Source organism: Cibotium barometz, chromosome 7, assembly GCF_041138505.1.
Source record: "Cibotium barometz isolate CiBa-2024 chromosome 7, ASM4113850v1, whole genome shotgun sequence".
Lineage (NCBI taxonomy): Eukaryota > Viridiplantae > Streptophyta > Polypodiopsida > Cyatheales > Cibotiaceae > Cibotium > Cibotium barometz.
Genome location: NC_141052.1, coordinates 17,150,257 through 17,171,125, shown reverse-complemented (window position 1 = coordinate 17,171,125; position 20,869 = coordinate 17,150,257). Strand labels below are relative to the sequence as shown.

The window sequence follows — 20,869 nt, the reverse complement described above, 5'->3', positions numbered from 1 at the left end:
CTGTTTGGGCAGTAGCAGCAACAGGTACACGAGAGGGGGGAAGCGAATGTGCACATGACTTCAAATTGTCAAACATGAGCTGTTGTACGTGCAGTAGCAGCATCATATGGGTTTTGCTGATGGTGCATATGGGAGGTAGCAAGACGCACACAGGTGCAGTAGTATTGGCGGCAGCTGTGTCAGGCGGAGCAGCTGTTGACGGCTAGCCTCTAAGTGAAGAGGGTATAGGCTGGGAAGCGCTGACTGGGCAGCAATTGAGTGAAGAGGGTACAGGCAGAGAAGATGCTCTGATACCAAATGTAAGGTTTCAACCCTGCTATGGTGGTTGGAAGATGAACATGGCTTTGGCTGTTACATTGCACACAGTAGAGAAAGGGAGAGAGAGAAGACAAGTTCAATACTACAGAGAGATGAAGTACACGACTCAAATTGATGTGACACTTGATTAAATTAATGAAGTACATGTACCTTTTATAAGTACAAAGGTCGCTTTTGTGACATCTCTACTTATGTCAAACTCACACAAATATCTAGATATTATTGTGACCCTTCTAAGAGGTGGTTCACACACACAAACATACACACATACTTCCTCACTCTAGGAGTGGGTTCACACATAGGTAAGACCTTGATTCCCAACAATTTCATAGATTTCAACATTGCTAAAAGTGCTTTCTCTCTCTCTTTCTCTCCCCGCCTTGGAGGTTGAAAGCTTGAAAACAATGTTGGGGTAAAGGCATTATGCCCACCCTTATAGTGTGTACAAGCCCATAAGTTATAGTACATAGTACACTTAGTACTTTTAATGTACTAAATGCACTATGTGTATTAGTGCAATATACATGTGTGATAGGGGAGTCACACACTCATCACTTGGTGAGTTGACTTATCCCCACAACTCTCTCTCTCTCTCTCCCTTCTTCTCTTTGTGTATGTCTCCCACATGAACTCTAACCCTAATTAAATCTCCCATTCAGCTGGTATCAGAGCAGGGGTGCGTGTCCACAGGCATTTTGACGCCAACTGCAAGGGCCACCGGTTTCACCTCTGTAGCTGAGTTTCTTCAGAAACGCCCTGCCATCAAAGAGGAAAGCGTGGCTCTCTCTCCGCAACTTCTGCTACGCAGGCTGCAGCTGAAGCAGGTCGACTAAGTGTTGACGGGCAAAGCTACGCGTAGCACACCACAAGGCAGCAGCGCTCGCAGCAATCGCAGGCAGGTGAGCGGAAAGAGGAAGCGGCGTTACGTGTCCCCGTGAAGGCGAGCTCGTGCACGTTGAGGCGTTGGTCGCTAGTCGGCTGGCTACTAGGCGGAGGCGGCGAGGGCAGCACACGTAAGCAGGCGAACACGCTTGCAGGTGTACGCGTGCGTGCGCTTGTAGCAAAACGTGTAAACGTAGGCTACTACGAGTGAGCCGTCGAAGCATCTAAAGCCGCCAGCTTCGGTGAGAGCAGGCTCCCCTGGCGCCAGGTGGTGGTCCGCGTGACTAGGCGAGGTGGAGACGTGGGCTGCCCAACAGCTGGGCGTAGGCAGCCAGCAGACGTGGGCTGCCCAGCCATCCGTACAACTGCAGCAGCAGGCGCATCAGCATCAACACACGCAGCACCCTTTTTCAGCAGCAGCAGCAGCAGCCGATTCAGCAGCATCAGACGTGCCCCCCCCCCCCCCCTCTCCTGCAACAAGAAAATTTAGTCTGCAAATCTCAGAGAAATTCAAAAATTAAGAGGTATTTGCTTCAATTCTTTGGGAATTTCTTATCAATTCAATCAATTGAGCAAGTACAGGTGCCAAATTGCTCAAATTTTGAGCAAAATTGGCAAAATTGGGTGACATTGGTCACAATCAGGATCAATTTGCAGGAAATTGGATGTCAAAATTTGGGGCTTTTGATGTAATTGTGCAATTAAGCATTCATACATGCTGTATGATGTGAGAAATCCCACATTTGGGCAAAATTGCAGCAAATTGATGTGCAAATCAAAGGGCTTTTGTGCCGATTGGATTGATTTGCATGCAGGCAATCGCATTTGATGCTTTGGGCAATGTGTTGATGCCTTACAAGCACTCAATGTGCTTGTAAATCAAGGGGCTTTCATGTATTGGATGTATGTGTGGCCAGGGGGAAGCATTTCGAAGACTCTGGATGCCTTCATGTGCGCTAATGTACCATGTATGATCAGCAATTGATCTTAAATCAAGGGGTTTTTCAAGATTTTATGTTTGTTGAGCTTGGCAAAGCAGCAGGCAAGACTTTTATGCCTTGAATCCTCAGAAATCAGCTTGCAGTCAAGGGGCTTTTGCCCAATTTCTGTTTGGGACTGTTGTATGCAGTGGTCGGGACTGTAAAAGTCTGATTTTCACTCATTTGGACAGCCAAGAGAGCATTTATTGCTATTGTACTTGCTGGTACAGATTTGGTACAGCTTTGTACAAGTTTTGGCATGGCTGCACATTGATTTGAGTGAAGAAAAGGTTCATTTTCAGCTGCTGTACTTGCCGGTACAGGTTTGGTACATCATTGGTGAGCACTTAGTACTGCTGTACAGTACTTTCGAAGGGCAACAGAGCACATTTAAGGTGCTGTCCTAAATCTGCAGCAACCAAATTTTGGTGATTTCATCACATACAGTGGGAGTAGAGTTGCATTTGTGCTTCCGCAGTGGGAGATAAACTTTGGGAGAACAACTGTGAGCACTTTGTGTGCTTTTGGTGCAGTGTTTGCACATTTTGCAGGGAGTCAGGCATTGACAGGTTGCATATTGCTATGGCAACCACATGTGAGAGCTCTTCATTGCTTCACATCAAGAAGCTTGAAGGCTCACATAACTATGATATTTGGCAAACCCAGTGCTATAATGTGTTGCTCCAGAAGAAGCAGCACAAGCCTATCAAAGAAAGGGGTGTAATGCCCGCTTCTCTTACTGCTGAAGAGTGGGAAGATATGGATGAGCTAGCAAGATCCACCATCATGTTGTCTGTGTCAGACACTTTACTTTTCCGCATTCGTGAAGAGAAGACAGCTTGGGGAATGTGGCAGAGATTGCAGGACTTGTATGCCCAGCAAAGTGCCTCAAGCAAAGTGTATTGGTTGAAGAAACTCATAGGTCTTCAGATGAAGGAAGGGGCGTCTATGGCAGCCCATCTAAATGAGTTTAATGGTATTGTCAGCCAAGTTATAAATCAAAAGTTGGCAATGGACGATGAGTTCAAAGCCACCTTTCTCTTATGCACTTTGCCAGAGAGTTGGGACACATTCAGGACAGCCACTAGCAATTCGAATGCTATGCTGTCATATGCAGATGTTGAGGATGCTCTTCTTCAAGAAGAGATGAACAGGAAAAACAACTCTGTTGGAAAGTCCAATGCAATGAATGCACGTGGGAGATCCACCAAAGGAGTAAAAGCCAAGAATGGGGAAGGAGCAAGTCTCGCTCCAAAAAGGACTTGGAATGCCATTATTGTGGCAAGAAGGGACACATCAAAAAGCAATGCTACAAATGGAAAAATGATCAAAAGGAAAAGGGAAAAGGCAAAGACAAAGACAAAGATGAAGCTAAAGATGTAAAGCCAAAGGGCAAAAGTGGAGTCAAGATTGAAGAAGTCAATGTGTCACATGCAGGTGACAGTGAGGATGAGGTCCTATTCACGTCTTCACTTGATGCCCATTCACTTCTTACAGGAGATGGTCACGGTATGCACTCATGGATCATTGATTCAGGTGCCTCCTTTCATGTCACAGGTTGCAGAGACTTGTTTGTCAGGTATACTGCTGGCAATGAAGGAGTAGTTTATTTGGGTGATAACCATGCATGCAAGATTCTTGGCAGAGGTGATGTGAGGCTTGTGTTTTCAGATGGCTCACAGCTTATGCTCCATGATGTCAGGCATGTGCCTGAGATCAAGAAGAACCTGCTTTCTACTGGACAGCTTGATGATGCTGATTATGTTACCACATTTGGTCGTGGAAAGTGGAAAATTAGTAAGGGCTCACTGGTTGTTGCCAGAGGCTCTAAGGTGGACACTCTTTACTTCATGCATGCTGGTGTTTGTCACCATGCTAATGTAAATGCAACCGAGCTGCCGGAAATCTCTATGTGGCATAGCCGGTTGGGACACATGAGTGTCAAGGGAATGGAGCAATTGTCTCGTTTTGGTTACTTGCCTTCTCTAAAGTTTTCAAGTTTTCAGTTTTGTGAGCATTGTATATATGGCAGGCAACTCCAGTGCCCCCACAAGAAATCTCTTGGACAGAAAGATGCTCAGTTAGAGCTTGTGCATACTGATGTATGTGAGATGCCTCAGCTTTCTTTGGGAGGGGCAAAATACTGTGTGTCTTTTATAGATGATGCCACACGCAAGGTGTGGGTTTATCCTCTTCGTTTGAAGAGTGATACATTCTCAGTGTTTCAGAAGTTCGTTGCTCATGTTGAGAATCAAACTGGCAAAACACTGAAGGTTTTGTGTTCCGACAATGGTGGAGAGTATATGTCCAAACAGTTTCAGGACTTTTGTGATGCTAAAGGCATCAAGAGGGAGCTCTCTACTCCTTATGATCCTCCACAAAACGGGACAGCAGAGAGGATGAACAGGACCATTCAGGAGAAGGTCCGTTCTATGTTGTCACATGCTGCATTACCTCATGGTTTTTGGGCTGAAGCTGTTATGACAGCCGTTCATCTTATAAACAGGTCACCTAACACGAGGCTTGGTGGGAAAGTGCCAGAGGAAGTATGGACAGGGAAGCCTCCGTCATACAAGCACTTGAGAGTGTTTGGTTGCGTTGCGTACGTGCACATACGCAGGCAAATGCGCACCAAACTTGATCCTAAGTCTCACAAATGCATATTCCTAGGATATGGTGACAGAGGTGAAATGGGGTATAGACTTTGGGATCCAGTGAATAGAAAGATTATACGCAGCAATGATGTCATTTTTGATGAAACATGCATGTATAAGGAGCCTGCAAGGCAACAGGAGCCTGGCAGAGTCATCTTTGATGATGATGGACATCATGGACAACAACCAAGGGCTGTAAATCAGCCATTACAGCATCAAAACCAGCCCTTAAATGGTGCTGAAAATGGTCCAAATGGACAGCCAGAGATGGCAGAAGATATCCCTATGGATATACCACAGTTAGAGGAGATACCGGGCATAATATTTCAACCTTATGGCATGGAACAGGAGCCACCAATAGGTGATATGCAGGCTGGACAGCAACCTGCAAATGATGGTCATTGGGTACGGAGGTCCACTAGACCCTCCAGAGCCCCTGACAGGTTTGTTCCAGGGGTTGACTACTTGATGCTCACTGACTGTGGGGAGCCCTCATGTTATAAGGAGGCTTTACAGAGGGCAGACAAGGCTCTTTGGGAGCGTGCCATGAAGTCAGAGATGGATTCTCTGCACAAAAATGGAACATGGAAGTTGGTGCCTTTACCTGCAGGCAAGAAGGTTTTGCCATGCAAGTGGGTTTACAGGCTCAAAGTTGCACCAGATGCAAAGCCAAGATACAAAGCCAGGTTAGTGGCTAAGGGCTTCAAGCAGGAATATGGTGTGGACTTTGATGAAATCTTCTCTCCAGTGGTCAAAATGACCACTCTTAGAGCTGTATTGGCTTTGGTTGCTCATGATGATCTGGATTTGATTCAGATGGATGTGAAGACTGCTTTTCTTCACGGTGATCTCCATGAGGAGATATATATGCAACAGCCAGAGGGTTATGCAATGAATGGAAAGGAGAAGCTTGTATGCAAGTTGAAAAAGAGTCTTTATGGGCTCAAACAGGCACCAAGGGAATGGTATCATAAATTTGATACATTCATGAAATCCCAGAATTTCAGGAGAAGTGACATAGATCATTGCTTATACAAAAAGAAAGCTTTGGATGGCAGTCTATTGATCCTCATCTTGTATGTTGATGATATGTTGATTGCCGGGAAATCTCATAAAGAGATGGATGCCTTGAAGAAGAGGCTGCATCAGACCCTTTGATATGAAGGATTTGGGTGATGCAAATCACATTTTGGGTATGCGGATACTTCGGGACAGAAATCAGCATGTGTTGTATTTGTCTCAGAAGGAATACATTGGCAAAGTTTTGCAAAGGTTCAATATGGACGGGGGGAAGAAGACTAGTACTCCTTTGCCTCCATATGTGAAACTCAGTGCTATGGACAGCCCACAGTCGGATAGAGACAGGGCTGATATGGCCAAGATTCCGTATGCTTCAGCTTGTGGCAGTCTCATGTATTTAGTGGCCACAAAGAAAGAGATAGAGAAAGGGTGGTGGGCCGCGGTGGTTAAGCAAGAAGTAGAGAAACAATGGGACAGAAGTGCTGGGAAAACACCCCACAGCCACCCCAACCCCGACCCCCACCCCCACCCCATCATACACGATACCTTAGAAGAGGAGAAGAGGAAGGGCCGCGCTCTTCATGTGAGGGTGACAGGACTTCAGGAGGGGAAATCCCACAAGGCTGATGCTCTAGCCCTGTGCAGGAAACTCAAAGTGGAAAGGACCCTTTATGTGGACACATGGTGTGTGGGATGGGACACCGCACGGGGGCACCCCCTCATCTTGAAATTCCTGGACCTTGCTAGCCGAGAGGCCTTCATGGACACATGCGCCCAGAGAGAGGGCTACCACGCATTTTTGGCTATGAGTGGACATCCACCTATTGAGAGGAGACACGCACGTGGTGGGATACGCGGGTCTGGCGGAGTGGTGGTACTATTTAGGACACACCTACAGCCCATGATCACCATAGTCCGTAGGGACACAGAGGCATGCTTTATGTGGGTGAGGTTACAGGTCACAGTGGAGAGATGTATACACATTGCAGTCTTTTACATTCCATCCAAGAAGTCCTCATATGCTATTTTGGAGGAGGGTGAGCAGTTTTGTCCCCTCCATGTAGACATCATTGAGTTCTCACGCTTGGGCGAAGTCTTCTTTTAGGGGACTTCAACGCTAGGACTCAAAGCGAGGAGGCATCTATATATGACTAGCAGGAGCCGACCATGCAAGAGATAGACTCGGAGGAGATTGGCACATTCAGCGGGCATCACAGGATAGAGGGGACATTACAACATCAGGGAGGGAGTTCTTCCCCTCTCATTGGAGGGAAAGGCCATGTCATCAACTTTTGCCCTCTCACTCCAGATGCAAAAAAGGTTGCTCTTACCGCATTTGCAGCTTCATTGGATACACCCAAACTGGCGAGGCCACTAGAACCAATTGGCACATTTAGTGAGCATCATAGGATAGAGGGGACATTACAACATCAGGAGAGGGAGTTCTTCCCCTCTCATTGGAGAGAAAGGCCATGACATCAACTTTTGCCCTGTCATTCCAGATGCAAAGAAGGTTTCTCTTACGGCATTCGCAGCTTCATTGGATGCACCCAAACCGGCGAGGCCACTAGCACCTATGGCACGGGTTGTTTCTTCTTCATCAGGCTCAAGAGGAGGTGGAGCCCACTCTTCTACTCCTTCCGCGGATTCTCATGTAGGGCCCTATGCGGTTCCTTCTTTGTTGATATATAAGTCGGATCTTATATGTGTGTAAATAGTGTGTGAACAACACCTTAAAAGGCTGGTAGTTAGTATGTGTGTATCTGCGTGTGAACCACCTCTTAGGAGGGTGGATAAGCATGCATTAAATAAAGGTCAAAGGGTTTGATGTGAGTAAGGCCTATATAACAAAGGCTTGTACCTTGATTTTATAACATCTATCAATCAAACCCTACTCATTTTGAGTCGTGCAAATTCAGTCTCTCTCTCTCTCTCTCCACACACGATTTTCTTTGACAAACTACCAAACAGGGAAAGAAAACTGAAGTTCACAAATACAAGATGCACAGGAACTGAAGGAAGATCATATTCACCAAAAGGTGGTTGCCAAGCTGGAGTAGGCAGCATGAGGCACACCGTAGGTGTAGCCAAGATCCCAGACTATGCGGAAAATGAGACGATACAACAGAGGGCAGAGCCCATGCTTATATAGCACCTAGAAAGCCCAGTCGACTAACATAAAATAGGCCGACTGGAGCATAATGTGGAACATGCCAAAAAAAGGTGCCAAAAATGCGGAAAAATTCCAGAAAAATATGGGAAGATTTCCCAAGCTGGGGGAGGTCCTCCAGAGGTGTTGGAACTACAGATTTTGTTCTAATAGACATTGTTCACCCAGAGAGTTCTCTGAAGGAACGATGGTGTATTTGCGAGTTCCGAAAGATTTCGAAACTTTACGGACAGGTCGATCTCCGAAATTATCCCCTAGATACTGTGGACCATTTCGTATTACACGACGGATTGGTTCAGTTGCATATGAATTGGATTTGCCTTCTCATGTGAAAGTTCATCCTGTATTTCATGTCCTTAGACTTAAGGAAGTACTGGGTGGAATAGACCAGTTAGTTACTCCTCAAGAAATCATAGATGTCGAGGACATGACAATTGCTCCACATGAACGTGAAAAGATTCTTAGATTTCGTGAAAGAAGATTGCGTAATACGCTTATCATGGAACACAAGATCAAGTGGAAGGATCGTGTTGAGGAGGACGCTACATGGGAGACATTGACTACTCTTTAGAGAGATTACCCTGGCTTTTTAGTGAGCTCAGGAGTGAGCTGAGGAAGGGGAGTATGTCATGTGCAAAGTGTACATCTACCGTGTGCTACACGCACACAAGACTAGCTTCGAGGTTGGGAAAGCTTGGAGCTAGGCAGGCTGATTGGCGAGCTGAGTTAGGGATAGACTAACGGGCGGGCACCCAAGTGTGGACGCCGGATGACCGGCCAAGAGCCTATAAAAGGGTGGCCAAGGTTAGTCATTAGTGATATAGAGTCTCGTGTGTCTTTGTGAGAGCAATGGTCAGGAGCCTGGATCTATAGTGCAGACATACACCTGCTTTATGCAACCAAGGCCGGCAGCAATCTCGAGGCCCGCAAGGGTAGCTTCGTGGCGGTATGGGACGTCACGAGGTAGAGATTGGTCGGTAATCTACATTGTTCTGGGTGCTTCTGTCTTGAGTACTTCTAATAGATTCCTTCACAACTTGTAACATTTCTTGCATATCTTGCAAAAAATTACGTGCTGCATCATGCTGAAGTCCTGAGAATCCCACTGTAACAGGTGATCTAGGTTGAAAACCATACATACGCATGAAAAGAGTAAAACCTGTACTCGTATGCTTAGTACTGTTATATGCAAATTCTAACATAGGAAGATAATCCTCCCATGAACTTTGCCTTTTGGATACATATGCTCGAAGCATATCCTCCAAAATCTCAGTCTGGCCATCAGATTGAGGATGATCTGAGGAACTCAAATTCGAAGTTAATTTCAACTTCTCAAAAACAAGTTTTCAAAAATCACTCGTAAACTTAGAGTCCCTATCACTGACTATGTCCTGCATTAATCCGTATAGTCTAAACAATTGCTCGATAAACTGCCTTGCTAATTGCGTAGCTGTAATGGTCTTCCGGGTCGGTAAAAATCTAGCCATTTTTGTCAATCGATCTACCACAACCTAAATAGAACCGTGGCCTTGATGTGTTCTTGGCAATCCGGTAATAAAATCCATGGAAATACTTTCCTATTTATTACCTGGGATTTGCAAAGGATGCAACAACCCAGCCTATCTAAAGCGTTCAGCTTTATTTGCGTGACAAACTTGACACTTGAGAACATAATCTTCTTGTAGCATAATTGAATTTCATGCATAGAGGTATGCATAAGAGATGAATATTTTATTATAAAAGAGTTACTTTTAGCATAATTGAATTTAATGCATAGAGGTATGCATAAGAGATGAATATTTTATTATAAAAGTGTTACTTTTAGCATAATTGAATTTCATGCATAGAGGTAAGAGATGAATATTTTATTTTAAAAGTGTTACTTTTAGCATAATTGAATTTCATGCATAGAGGAATGCATAAGAGATGAATATTTTATTATAAAAGAGTTACTTTTAGCATAATTGAATTTCATGCATAGAGGTATGCATAAGAGATGAATATTTTATTATAAAAGAGTTACTTTTAGCATAATTGAATTTCATGCATAGAGGTATGCATAAGAGATGAATATTTTATTATAAAAGAGTTACTTTTAGCATAATTGAATTTCATGCATAGAGATATGCATAAGAGATGAATATTGTATTTTAAAAGTGTTACTTTTAGCATAATTGAATTTCATGCATAGAGGTATGCATAAAAGATGATTATTTTATTATAAAAGTGTTACTTTTAGCATAATTGAATTTCATGCATAGAGGTATGCATAAAAGATATGGGAAGTGATAAGTTGTGATAAGATGCATATGAGATGAGCTAGGATGTGATAAGATGAGTTAAGAAGTGATAGGATGTGTATGGAATGAGGTAAAAAGTGTATGTGATGGGATAAGATGTATATGGGTTGTGATAGGGTGAGAATATGGATGTGAATGTGGATGGGTATGTATCTTGCATGTAGATGTAGATGTATGGATGTGAATGTGAATGTGGATGTGGATGTATGCATGGAGATGTGGATGTATGCATGTAGATATAGATGTATGAATGTGGATGTGAATGTACGTATATAGATGTGGATGTATGGATGTGAATGTGCATGTAGATGTGGATGTATGGATGAGGATGCATGAATGTGCATGTAGATGTGGATGTGAAAATAGATGCATGGATGTAGATGTGGATGTATGGATGTGAATGTGGATGTGGATGTGGATGTGGATGTGGATGTGGATATATGTATGGATGTGAATATATGATATGTGATGTGAATGAATCTGAAGTGATGAGATGGAAAATGATGTGATGGGATGAGTACACATATAAATGGAATGTGGAATAAGTAATGTGGATTGATGAGGGATAATGTGAAAAAATGAGGGATAATGTGAATATATGATATGTGATGTGAAGGAATCTGAAGTGATGAGATGGAAAATGATGTGATGGGATGAGTACACATATAAATGGAATGTGGAATAAGTAATGTGGATTGATGAGGGATAATGGAACAAGGAGTAAGAGTTGTTTTCTGAAACTGGGCATGCATCTGGTTGATTGATCTTGCTGGTCTTCAATGGATGAGTCCATGGCTCTTTATATGGATCTATTGGTTGATCTTGCTGATCTTCAACGAAGAGTCCATCTTGATAAGTGATTATATTGCCGAGTATTATGGGCTAGGAACTATTGAAAAGGCCCCTGAGTGGACAGGTGGTGAGCGTTCTGGTTGCCAATGATGCCATAGATACTCTGATGAAGGAATGATGGGAAGTTAAGAATCAACTGGATAAATTGGAAGATTGTGATCAGTGATACTATGGTTCATTAAAGGATTGTTTTAAAACTGGTTGAATCTGTGAAAAAGGCAATTTCATATTGGGTGTGTAAGTGGTGTGACTAGTTTTATTTTTGCATGAACTTCCGGCTAGGGGGCCTGGGATGGGGAAAAAAGCGTTGATCCCAATGATCCAAGTGCAAGTTTCTTCTTTGATCTGACGGAGTATCTTTATAGGTGCAGTCGGCGGATCAGCTTGATCAGTAATGGTCTTGACTACGTTAGAGTAAAGAGTTATCCTGGTGGAATCGCCCGTGCTTTCCGGGTGAAGGAAGTTTTTCCGGGTTCGGTTTTGGAAAAACCGACGGATTAGTCTCTTGTCCGGATATCCGTGGGCGAGGCCCCGAGTGTGGGACCCTGCCCCGCGCAAGAAATGCTACTTCCGCTGCAAGCACCCCGAATCCGTTGTGCGGTGGGGACAGGGATCTCACATAGAGTTTCATCACCAAAGAGACTCACTGATTTGGCAGTCGAGACCTCTGGGGAGACATCCACCCCGGCCCTAGGCGACTCAATTCTTCCGACCACGAGAGGATGCCACACCAGCCATGGATGACATACCCACAGCCTCATCGAGCCACACATTCTGGAGTGTCTGACCTCCCGCTAGACCCCACGCTGGTGTGACTCTAGATCGGGCCTCGACACTACAGCGAGCCCAATATCCCAGACTCCCTAGACCTCGCTAGCAACACAAACATCAGCCCCATCTTGAAGAGTTCTTGGAGAGGCATAAAACCACCTTCCCATGCCCAATGGTCTGCAAAGCCTTCTATAGGCTACCCCCATGCTTGATATTCTCGATGAACCCCCCTCCCTTCTCCCCCCTCACTCTCTTCTTACCTAGGGGTTAGTTCCATAGGTTGTACGATGATGCTTGATGACTACTCCTCCTACCGGGGGGTTAGCTCCATAGGTTGTATGAGGATGATGATCCCATTTCGTATCATATGGCTCGGATTTGACATTCCCAGCTCATAGCTCTAGTCTTTGTTTTCTTTTGTACCATGATGAGATTACATGGACACTATTGCATTAATTTGGTCTCATAGACCCGTTGGGTCTTTTGAAGATGTTCAATATAACTCTCTCTCTCTCTCTCTCTCTCTCTCTCTCTCTCTCTCTCTCTCTCTCATTACAGGCTCAGACAGCTCCAGAGGGGGGATGACAGACATAGATTACTACATTTTTTCAGAGATCCACCCCACTCCCAGCCCCTACACAACAGGGAATTACTCTCCAGAGAGCAGAGACACTCAGAGCCCGCAGGAGACAGAGGACACCTGGCTTTCGGACACCATGCCTATACCAGAGAGAGATGACAGAGATCAGAGCTCAGTTTCACACAGAGGGTGCGGAGCGACTGGCTCGCTTCAGAGCAGACCCAAGCATGTTCTTCAGGGAGCTGTGGACACCCCCTTCATTGATGTATACCATTTTATACCCCCCGTATGGTACAAGATGGAGCTAGCTAGGTTGCATATCATGATTGTATACTCCATGCATATAGCTTTGCATTCTCCTAGTAGTAGAGCTCCATCTTGTAGTAGAGCTCCATTCTCCTAGTAGTAGAGCTCCATCCCCTCCCCCACTCATTGTACTTATTGCACACCCAGATTCAGCTTTTTAGTTCAGTACTTTTTCATTTTGTTGGGATGATAGAGGATACCCCACACAGGTACACTGATTTGTCTCATAGGCCGAGTTCGGTCTTTTGGAAGACGTTAATAAAATCTTTCTTTCTTTCTCTCTCTCTCTCTCTCTCTCTCTCTCTCTCTCTCTCTCTCTCTCATGGCTCAGTATATCCATGGTACCATTGTATTACTTTTGGTCTCATGGGTCCTTGGGATCTTCCGTAGACATTAATATAACTCTCTCTCTCTCTCTCTCTCTCTCTCTCTCTCTCTCTCTCATGGCTCAGTATATCCATGATACCATTGTATTACTTTTGGTCTCATGGGCCCTTGGGATCTTCCGTAGACATTAATATAACTTTCTTTCCAGACTGTGTATCAGATGTCACATGGTTGTAACTTTGGTCTCATAGGTCACGTTGGCCTTTTGAAGACGTTAATATAACATTTCATTTCTCTCTCATCAGCCTCAGATCGACGACATGCTTCATTGCAATCAAGCTATCATTCCATGTGACGTAGTTGATATTTTGGAGAGTGGTGTACCATCTATTGGGGGCTGATGCTCCTCTCATGTTTCATGTTCCCGGTATTCGTGGAGGACACTATCTTTGAAAGGTTGGATTTGCATATGAGTAGCATGGCTGAACCTCCATGGTCAGACTAAGAGGGTCAATTAGATCATTGACCTGATTTTAGAATTTGTCAATAACAATACAAAACATTCAGCGAGACGACAGGCTTTAGTTCATTTCATAGTAGCTTTGAAATGCGTTTCAGACCGTACGAAATGGACCGAAACGTTTCATTTATTGAAACACGTTTTTCATCAAAAAAAAAATCCCCAAAAAAATCCATCTTATCACTGCGCCGATTGATAGAGCAGAAAGGCAACCCCATTGAGTCTCGCCAAGTCAATCCTTACAAGATTGATATCTCAAAGTGCAAGGAGATCCCGGACATCCCTCAGGAGGAGAGAGATATATATTCCATGTTGTATGAGGAGATTATAGCTACATCTCGTGGTACACGATTCCAAGCACGGGCTAGTACCAGTGTGACACAGGCAGATCGTGAGGATGAGGCATTTGAGGACTCAGCCACCAGTGGTAGTGAGAGTGAGGATAAGCGTTATGGAGAGGATGATGGGCAAGAGGATGAGCCTTGAACTCTCATGAGCCTTGAGTCATTTATCTATGTATTTTTTTGAATTTGGTGGAACATTGTGTGATTGTCATGACTCTTGGGAGTGATCATGATTTATCTTTATTAAGATGTTTTTTATCTTTGTGTTAAGTGAAGTACCAGACTCTTGGCTGCCCAATATCATGTATGAAATGTGGATTCTAGAGAGATGAATATGGGTGTTGTTTTCTAGCATTGAATCACTGTTTACATTGAATAATAATGAATCCAATGTGTTTTCTCATGAGTCATGTTTTTCAAGTATTTTGGTTGCAAAAATAGGCTAAGGCCTAAACACTTATTTCTTGTACTGTTGTACATTATATATATATATATATATATATGTATATATGTATATATACACATATATACATATATACATGTATATATAATATACATATATATATAATATACATATATTCATTATGTATAATATATATATATATATATATATATATATATATATATATATATATATATGTATATATGTATATATGTATATATACACATATATACATATATACATATATGTACATGTATATAATATATATATATATACACATATATACATATATACATATATGTACATGTATATAATATATACATATATACATATATGTACATATAATATATATATATATATATATATGTATATATATTATATATTATATATACATGTATATATATAATATATATACATTTTTGTTTGAAACTTTTTTGAAACCCGTTTCAAATCAGGCGTTTCTGAAACTCTTGGTAACTATAGTCCATTTATGATGATGTATGGATTTCAACTTGGAGCTCTATTAGTAGTTGGTTTATAGAAGGAAATGGTAAAATCAACCAAAGACTTTTTCATGATATAAATGAAATGATCAAGCTAGAGAAAAAGTTAAGTGAATCTATACCAAAGAAGAGTAGAGTTTACTAAAGATAAAGTCTTTCTTAAGTTACCTGAAACTTTTGAAAGTCTGAAGACAAATACCCTAAGTTATCTCCGAGGTATTGTTGTTCTTTCATTGTACTTAGAAAGATAGGTGAGGTTGCTTATGAATTAAAAGTACCACAAGGATGGAAAGTGCATCTTGTGTTTCATGTAAGGCACCTTAAGAAGAAAGCTGGTCAGCGAGGGTCATTTGGTAGATGATGAAGCCCTTGTTGAGTTTATAGAACCACCTAGTCTTCCACATGAGCCTCAAATAATTCTTGATGCAAGAGCCAAACGTACTCGATATACTGGAGTACAAAGAATATTTAGTCAAGTAGAACGGTAGACAAGAAGAAAGCTCAACTTGAGAGAAGGTAAGCAATTTGATTTCCTAATATTGTAGGATGTAAACGTTTCTTAGCGGGATGAAGTGTTACATGTCATGTATTGACGGGATTCCCCTAGGAATGGGGGCATTATTGGGAATTTAGAGGGCTTAACCAACATTTGAGGTGGCCAATGTGAATATGGAAGGCTTAGAGAATGCTCAAAGGCATTAATTCACTAGTATTTTATGAAAGGTCGGCTTTGAAGCCACCTTTCATGAGATCCTAGTGACGAAGGAATAAGGAGGCTGGAAGTCCATCCTCTCTAGGGAAATTGCCCCAAGGAAATGCCTGCAGAGTCTCAACCAGCTCTTCTAAGGTAAAGGGTGTCATCAAGAAGGTCCGGAGAGTGGGAGGGACCACCTCTCTCGTGTGTCGCCATACCTGATCCCTCATGCCCATCTATTTCCAACTACAGGTACTTGTTCGACGAGTTTTGGGAGTGTTCTTCATTTGAGGTTCTCGTAAATTATTAATGGAATCCATCAAATTTTTTAGAAAGGTTATAATTATGTTGTTCTAGACTTCTAAAATTTTCAGTCATGTTTGTAACATTTAATGATTAACTTGGGAAATCCATAGTTGCTTATTCATTCTCTCTATTTCTTGGTCATGAAAGCGCATTACAAATGCAATATGTCACCATTTGGCCACCCAAATGGTCCACCCTTGTTTTCTCATCATGTATATGCATTGGACTACATCCATGGGAATTTATGCCAGTCGTGATACTGTGGATTTGGCTTTCCGCTGGGACTTGGGCCTGTGTACATGCTTGGAAATGCTTGAAGGATTGTTCCACTGGATTTTTATAAACATGCTTACATGCCAGATCATGGATTTCTGAGTGAAATCCTCATCACTGAAGCCAATATCAAAGTGGGCAATAAAAGCAAGTGCCTTTGATGCATCATATTCCCCATGATATGTATCAATCTTAACAGATTTGTATCCGGCCTTAAAGTCAACACAATTCTGAATCCTGATGCATTAGTTTGCATTTCAACACGTTTTCATGTGTGCATATCCATTTGGACAGCCTCTATAACCGGCCTCAAACTTAACAGATTTGTATCCGGCCTTGAAGTCAACACAATTCTGAATCCTGATGCATTAGTTTGCATCTCAACACGTTTTCATGTGTGCATATCCATTTGGACAGCCTCTATAACCGGCATCATTTTGGGAACAAAAGGTAATGCATTGGACAAAGAAACATGTGCCCTAGAAGCATGAGGCATGGCTGGCCTCTCAACATGCATTGATGCATTCTCACCCATAAGTTCTCCCTCACGAGCACACTTAGGGACATGAGTAGCATGAGAGATATGCGGAATACCTGTACCAACTGAAAATTGCAACCCATCTTGCATGTGTTGTGCATGCACATTTTCAGCTGGCAATGGCATTTGACATACATTTAGACCACTGTTGTAAACATTGAATTCTTCACAGGCTACATAAGATACACCTACAAGGCGTGAAGTCACCGATGGTTCCTCTAATTGTATGAGGGTTCATCCTCTTAGACATGTGCTCTTGTTCAACCACCTATGGGAATACCAAGACATGTGGGATAGTTGCATTTTCTCCATAGGTATCCTCGTTATGAGACGAGTGTGCACGTGCTCCATCCCTCGGTTGCATGTGCAACTCTTGAGAGCTGCATAATACAAGATGTAATTTGTTGAATTGACAAGAGACACACAATGAGCCGGAATGGCTGGCCCCTTCCTCAAATAATATATATATATATATATATATATATTGATCTTGGGAGAGTCAAATACATGGTGTCATGGGAATTACTCACCAGATTTCCATATCAATGCATATAAATAGAGTATTGCAAACAATATGGTTGATGAAAATCTTCAACTCACACTACCCTCTGGGCCTCTCAAGTGCCCATGTTCCCTACTATCTGCTCTCTATTGTTCTACCCATACATGGTAGAAATAATCTTCAAGAGAGCACGTAGGACAAGAGAACACTACACAAGGTATGTGAACACGGAATCCTTTTACTTCCTCTTGCTACTTGCTTCCATGCTTGATCATTAAAGCTTACCAAATGCAAGTAGAGTCGATGTTAGCGAAAGTCTTCCCATAGAAGCATTCGGAATGCAGAAATCTTCACTTTGTCGGGATACTTCACGACAAAAGTCTTCAAGTGGTTCTAAGGAACCTTGGGAAAGCTTCCCATATGTTTCAACATGAGAAAGGAAAGCTGAAATAACAGTTTTCAGCCAAAAGACTAAAAATTACAGCAAATAAAAGGACTGTTTTGCTGAATTTGAGCCATTGGGAGTGTGTAGGAAAGTGAATATGACCTGGAAACACTCTTGGAAGCTTGGAAAACACTCTAGCAAGCTTGGATATGGTGTAAGGAAGGAAGAAGTGCATAAAATACAACCATAAGAAGGCCTCCTTCCAGAGGCGTCAACTTCTAGAGACGGGAGAAGAGAGATGATGAGATGTCCACCTTAGGTGTCAGGCACAGAGGGAAAGAGAGTTGGGATCCAAGCTAGGAATGACACATGATTGGATGATCTCTTTGAACAAATGGGATAAGGTTTGGGCGGTGCACATTGAGTTTTGTCCACCTATGGACATCAATGTGTGCGAACAAGGATTGGTCATAATTTATAAGTGAGTTTTGGTCGAGCAAAACTTAATAAAGTGTGTACACACTCACTTACAAATTAATATTAGATGCTAAGGCTTAACTTTTACCAATACTTACCATATGTCACATGCCACATAACCATGTCAGCAAATAGTTTCACATGCACGGTTCACAGGCAAGTGTCCCCTTACTCGGAACTACACATCGGTAAGCAAGCATGAAAACAACATGCAAATTCAATTTGCAGGTAAGCACATAAAGATGCTATGCAATGAAGATGTCTATTACAACATTTTAATGTTATTTTTAGCAATTTTAAGAATTGTAAATTTACTGAGATATCCCCTCCACCTCCAAAAAAAAACTTTTACTTTAACTAAGCTTTATTAAGTAGTTTCATGGAATTTTAAGTTGATTTGCCTTTCTATTTCTTCAAAATCTATTAATGAGCAATGAGCCACTTTTATGGCTGAAGCCGCTTTTGTGGCTCAATCACAAGACTAGTGTTAAATTGCTGGATGAAGTCCAATACCCATGTTTATTGTAGTTCTTCAATTGGATAGACTTGGATCCCAAGCCAAGTGCTTTTGTAGATACGCTTTTTTCCCTTCCATGTATATCGATCAAAGTGCCTTTCTTTGAATTCTATATCGCATTGGAGCTTGTCAAACCTCAAAAACCATATTGAGTGTACCTTTTTTTATTTTAAATAATTGTATTGCCCCGAATAGATCCAAAGGTCATTTGGCAACATAAGATGTACCAAGTAGAGTTGTATCAAACATTGTATTTGTCTTGTGGATGTAAGTACATATGTTCTTTTTGTTGCAAGTGTTTTTTTTGGTTGTGAGTGTGGAAATTGAACTGGTCTAATATCTCTGTTTTTCTTGAAAACAATGTGGCAGGATGTGTATCCAATGAATTCGTGTCTTTTTTTCGTTGTGGGTTATATACACTATATGTTAAGGTGTCAGGGTTGACACTCATCCTTCCCTATGGGCAGCATGGTGTGATATTCAGTTGGGCAAGGACCGGCCAATAATTATGTTCCTGTATATATATGCTTACTAACATGGTTGGGTATTGTGGTTGATGAGGTGACAGTCCCGGATGAAAAAAGCTCCTATGAAGTCAAGGACATTCTAGAGATGGAAATGAAATTGCTTGAAGCTCTTGATTATTATCTTGTTGTTTATCATCCATATCGACCTCTTGTACGGTATTTGGCCAACTGCAAAAGTTTATTTTATGAATCAAGGCCTAGATTTTAAAGGCTACAAAATGCGTTGAATCAGCTAAAACAGTAATAATATCAATGCTCTAAACTGAGACTTTAATGCATTGCAGATTTCTACAAGATGCAGGACTGACTGATCTTATCAGAGATGCATGGTACGTATGCTTATGTCCTGCCCTTTCGTTGACTTTACGGTCATTTTGATGATCAATAGAGCAGATTTAATCTATGTTAGCAGGTCCTTGGCAAATGATACATACAAAACGGATCTCATCTTAATGTACCCACCACACATGATAGCATTGTCTTGTATTTTCTTGGCCTGTATACATAAGGAAAAGGATACCTTTGCATGGTTTGAGGAGTTACGACTTGACTTAAATACGGTACACAGTCTTCACAAGCTTGTTTTTTGTATGATTTTCGGTTGATGTGTCATATAATTTTTGATTGGATGTTTTGACACATCAAACATGTTTATGCTTCCATGACATGCTCCTGTTGAAAACTTACAGATGAAGAACATATGCATGGTGATTCTCGATTTCTATGACAATTATCATGGAGTCGAGCTACGTGATGACAAAGTAAATGTAGCTTTGAGTAAACTTCCACAAAGATGATTTGAACACATGGTGCAAATATACCTGTACATGTAAAGAAGTGAGTTTTATTAGCATTTATACCTAGTTTGTTTAAACTGATACTGGATTAGGAAGGAACACATGGTGGATCTGAGACTAGGGCTTTACAGCAGAGTCTCCACAAGAAAGAGATGCAGAAACTTGAGAGCAAGACATATACTTCTCAACAAATGCTGCACAATCATTGAAATTACAAGTTCTATTTTTTTTAATAGAAAAATCATTATAATGCTAGGCTTGACTTTTGTCTTTGATACCTTCTAGAGGTATTTCAAGTGACTTTTGGAAGTGGCTTGTGAATTAGTGATTGATTAGGGGAGGGGTGGAGTGATGTGTATGTTGGTATGTGGTTTAATTTGAATGTTCATGTGCAAGGTGTGTGTGTGTGTGGTGGTATGGTGGGAGCAAAGTTTGAGTATACAATAATGTTTACTTAAGCAGAATGAAAGGAAAATGTATTATTAATCTCAAGGGCCCATTACATAAACTAAAAATTTTAATGGTAAAGATTTTGATATACAAATTTTGCACGGGGTAGATTTAAACCAACGTGATTAAGCCTAGAAATATATTCTCCAAGAAGGGACAAACAACACTATCCAAAAATTATATATTCCTCAACTAAACCCAATCTTTCCATGATTATAGACAAATTCAAATTGGTGTCATAGTGTGTTTAATAGCCCAAATAAATCTCTAGAACTTAAGATTTGATGCATTGGCCACCTAAGCTCTTTCTATGTCAAGGAAAGCTATGGTTTCCTTGATAGACACAAGATGGCCAGAGCTCTAGGATGTGCAACATTTCTTGGATGGAGGTTACCTTTCCAATCGACTAAATGCTCAATAAAGGGAAGTCTTGC

At 41.9% G+C, this 20,869-nt stretch overlaps 1 protein-coding gene across 4 annotated transcripts in view; it reads left to right on the top strand.

Annotated features, from left to right (window-relative positions):
* Positions 1-20,238, top strand: part of LOC147636757 (cyclin-C1-1-like) — a 117,064-nt gene extending 96,826 nt beyond the window's left edge. For all 4 annotated transcript variants that reach the window (XM_086800281.1, XM_086800280.1, XM_086800282.1 and 1 more), the window contains 4 exons: positions 19,230-19,344; positions 19,473-19,517; positions 19,601-19,748; positions 19,878-20,238. In XM_086800281.1, the coding sequence (XP_086656407.1) occupies positions 19,230-19,344; positions 19,473-19,517; positions 19,601-19,748; positions 19,878-19,985 (416 nt within the window). In that variant the 3' untranslated portion in view covers positions 19,986-20,238. The remainder of the gene's footprint in view (positions 1-19,229; positions 19,345-19,472; positions 19,518-19,600; positions 19,749-19,877) is intronic.
* The last annotated feature ends 631 nt before the right edge of the window (positions 20,239-20,869 follow it).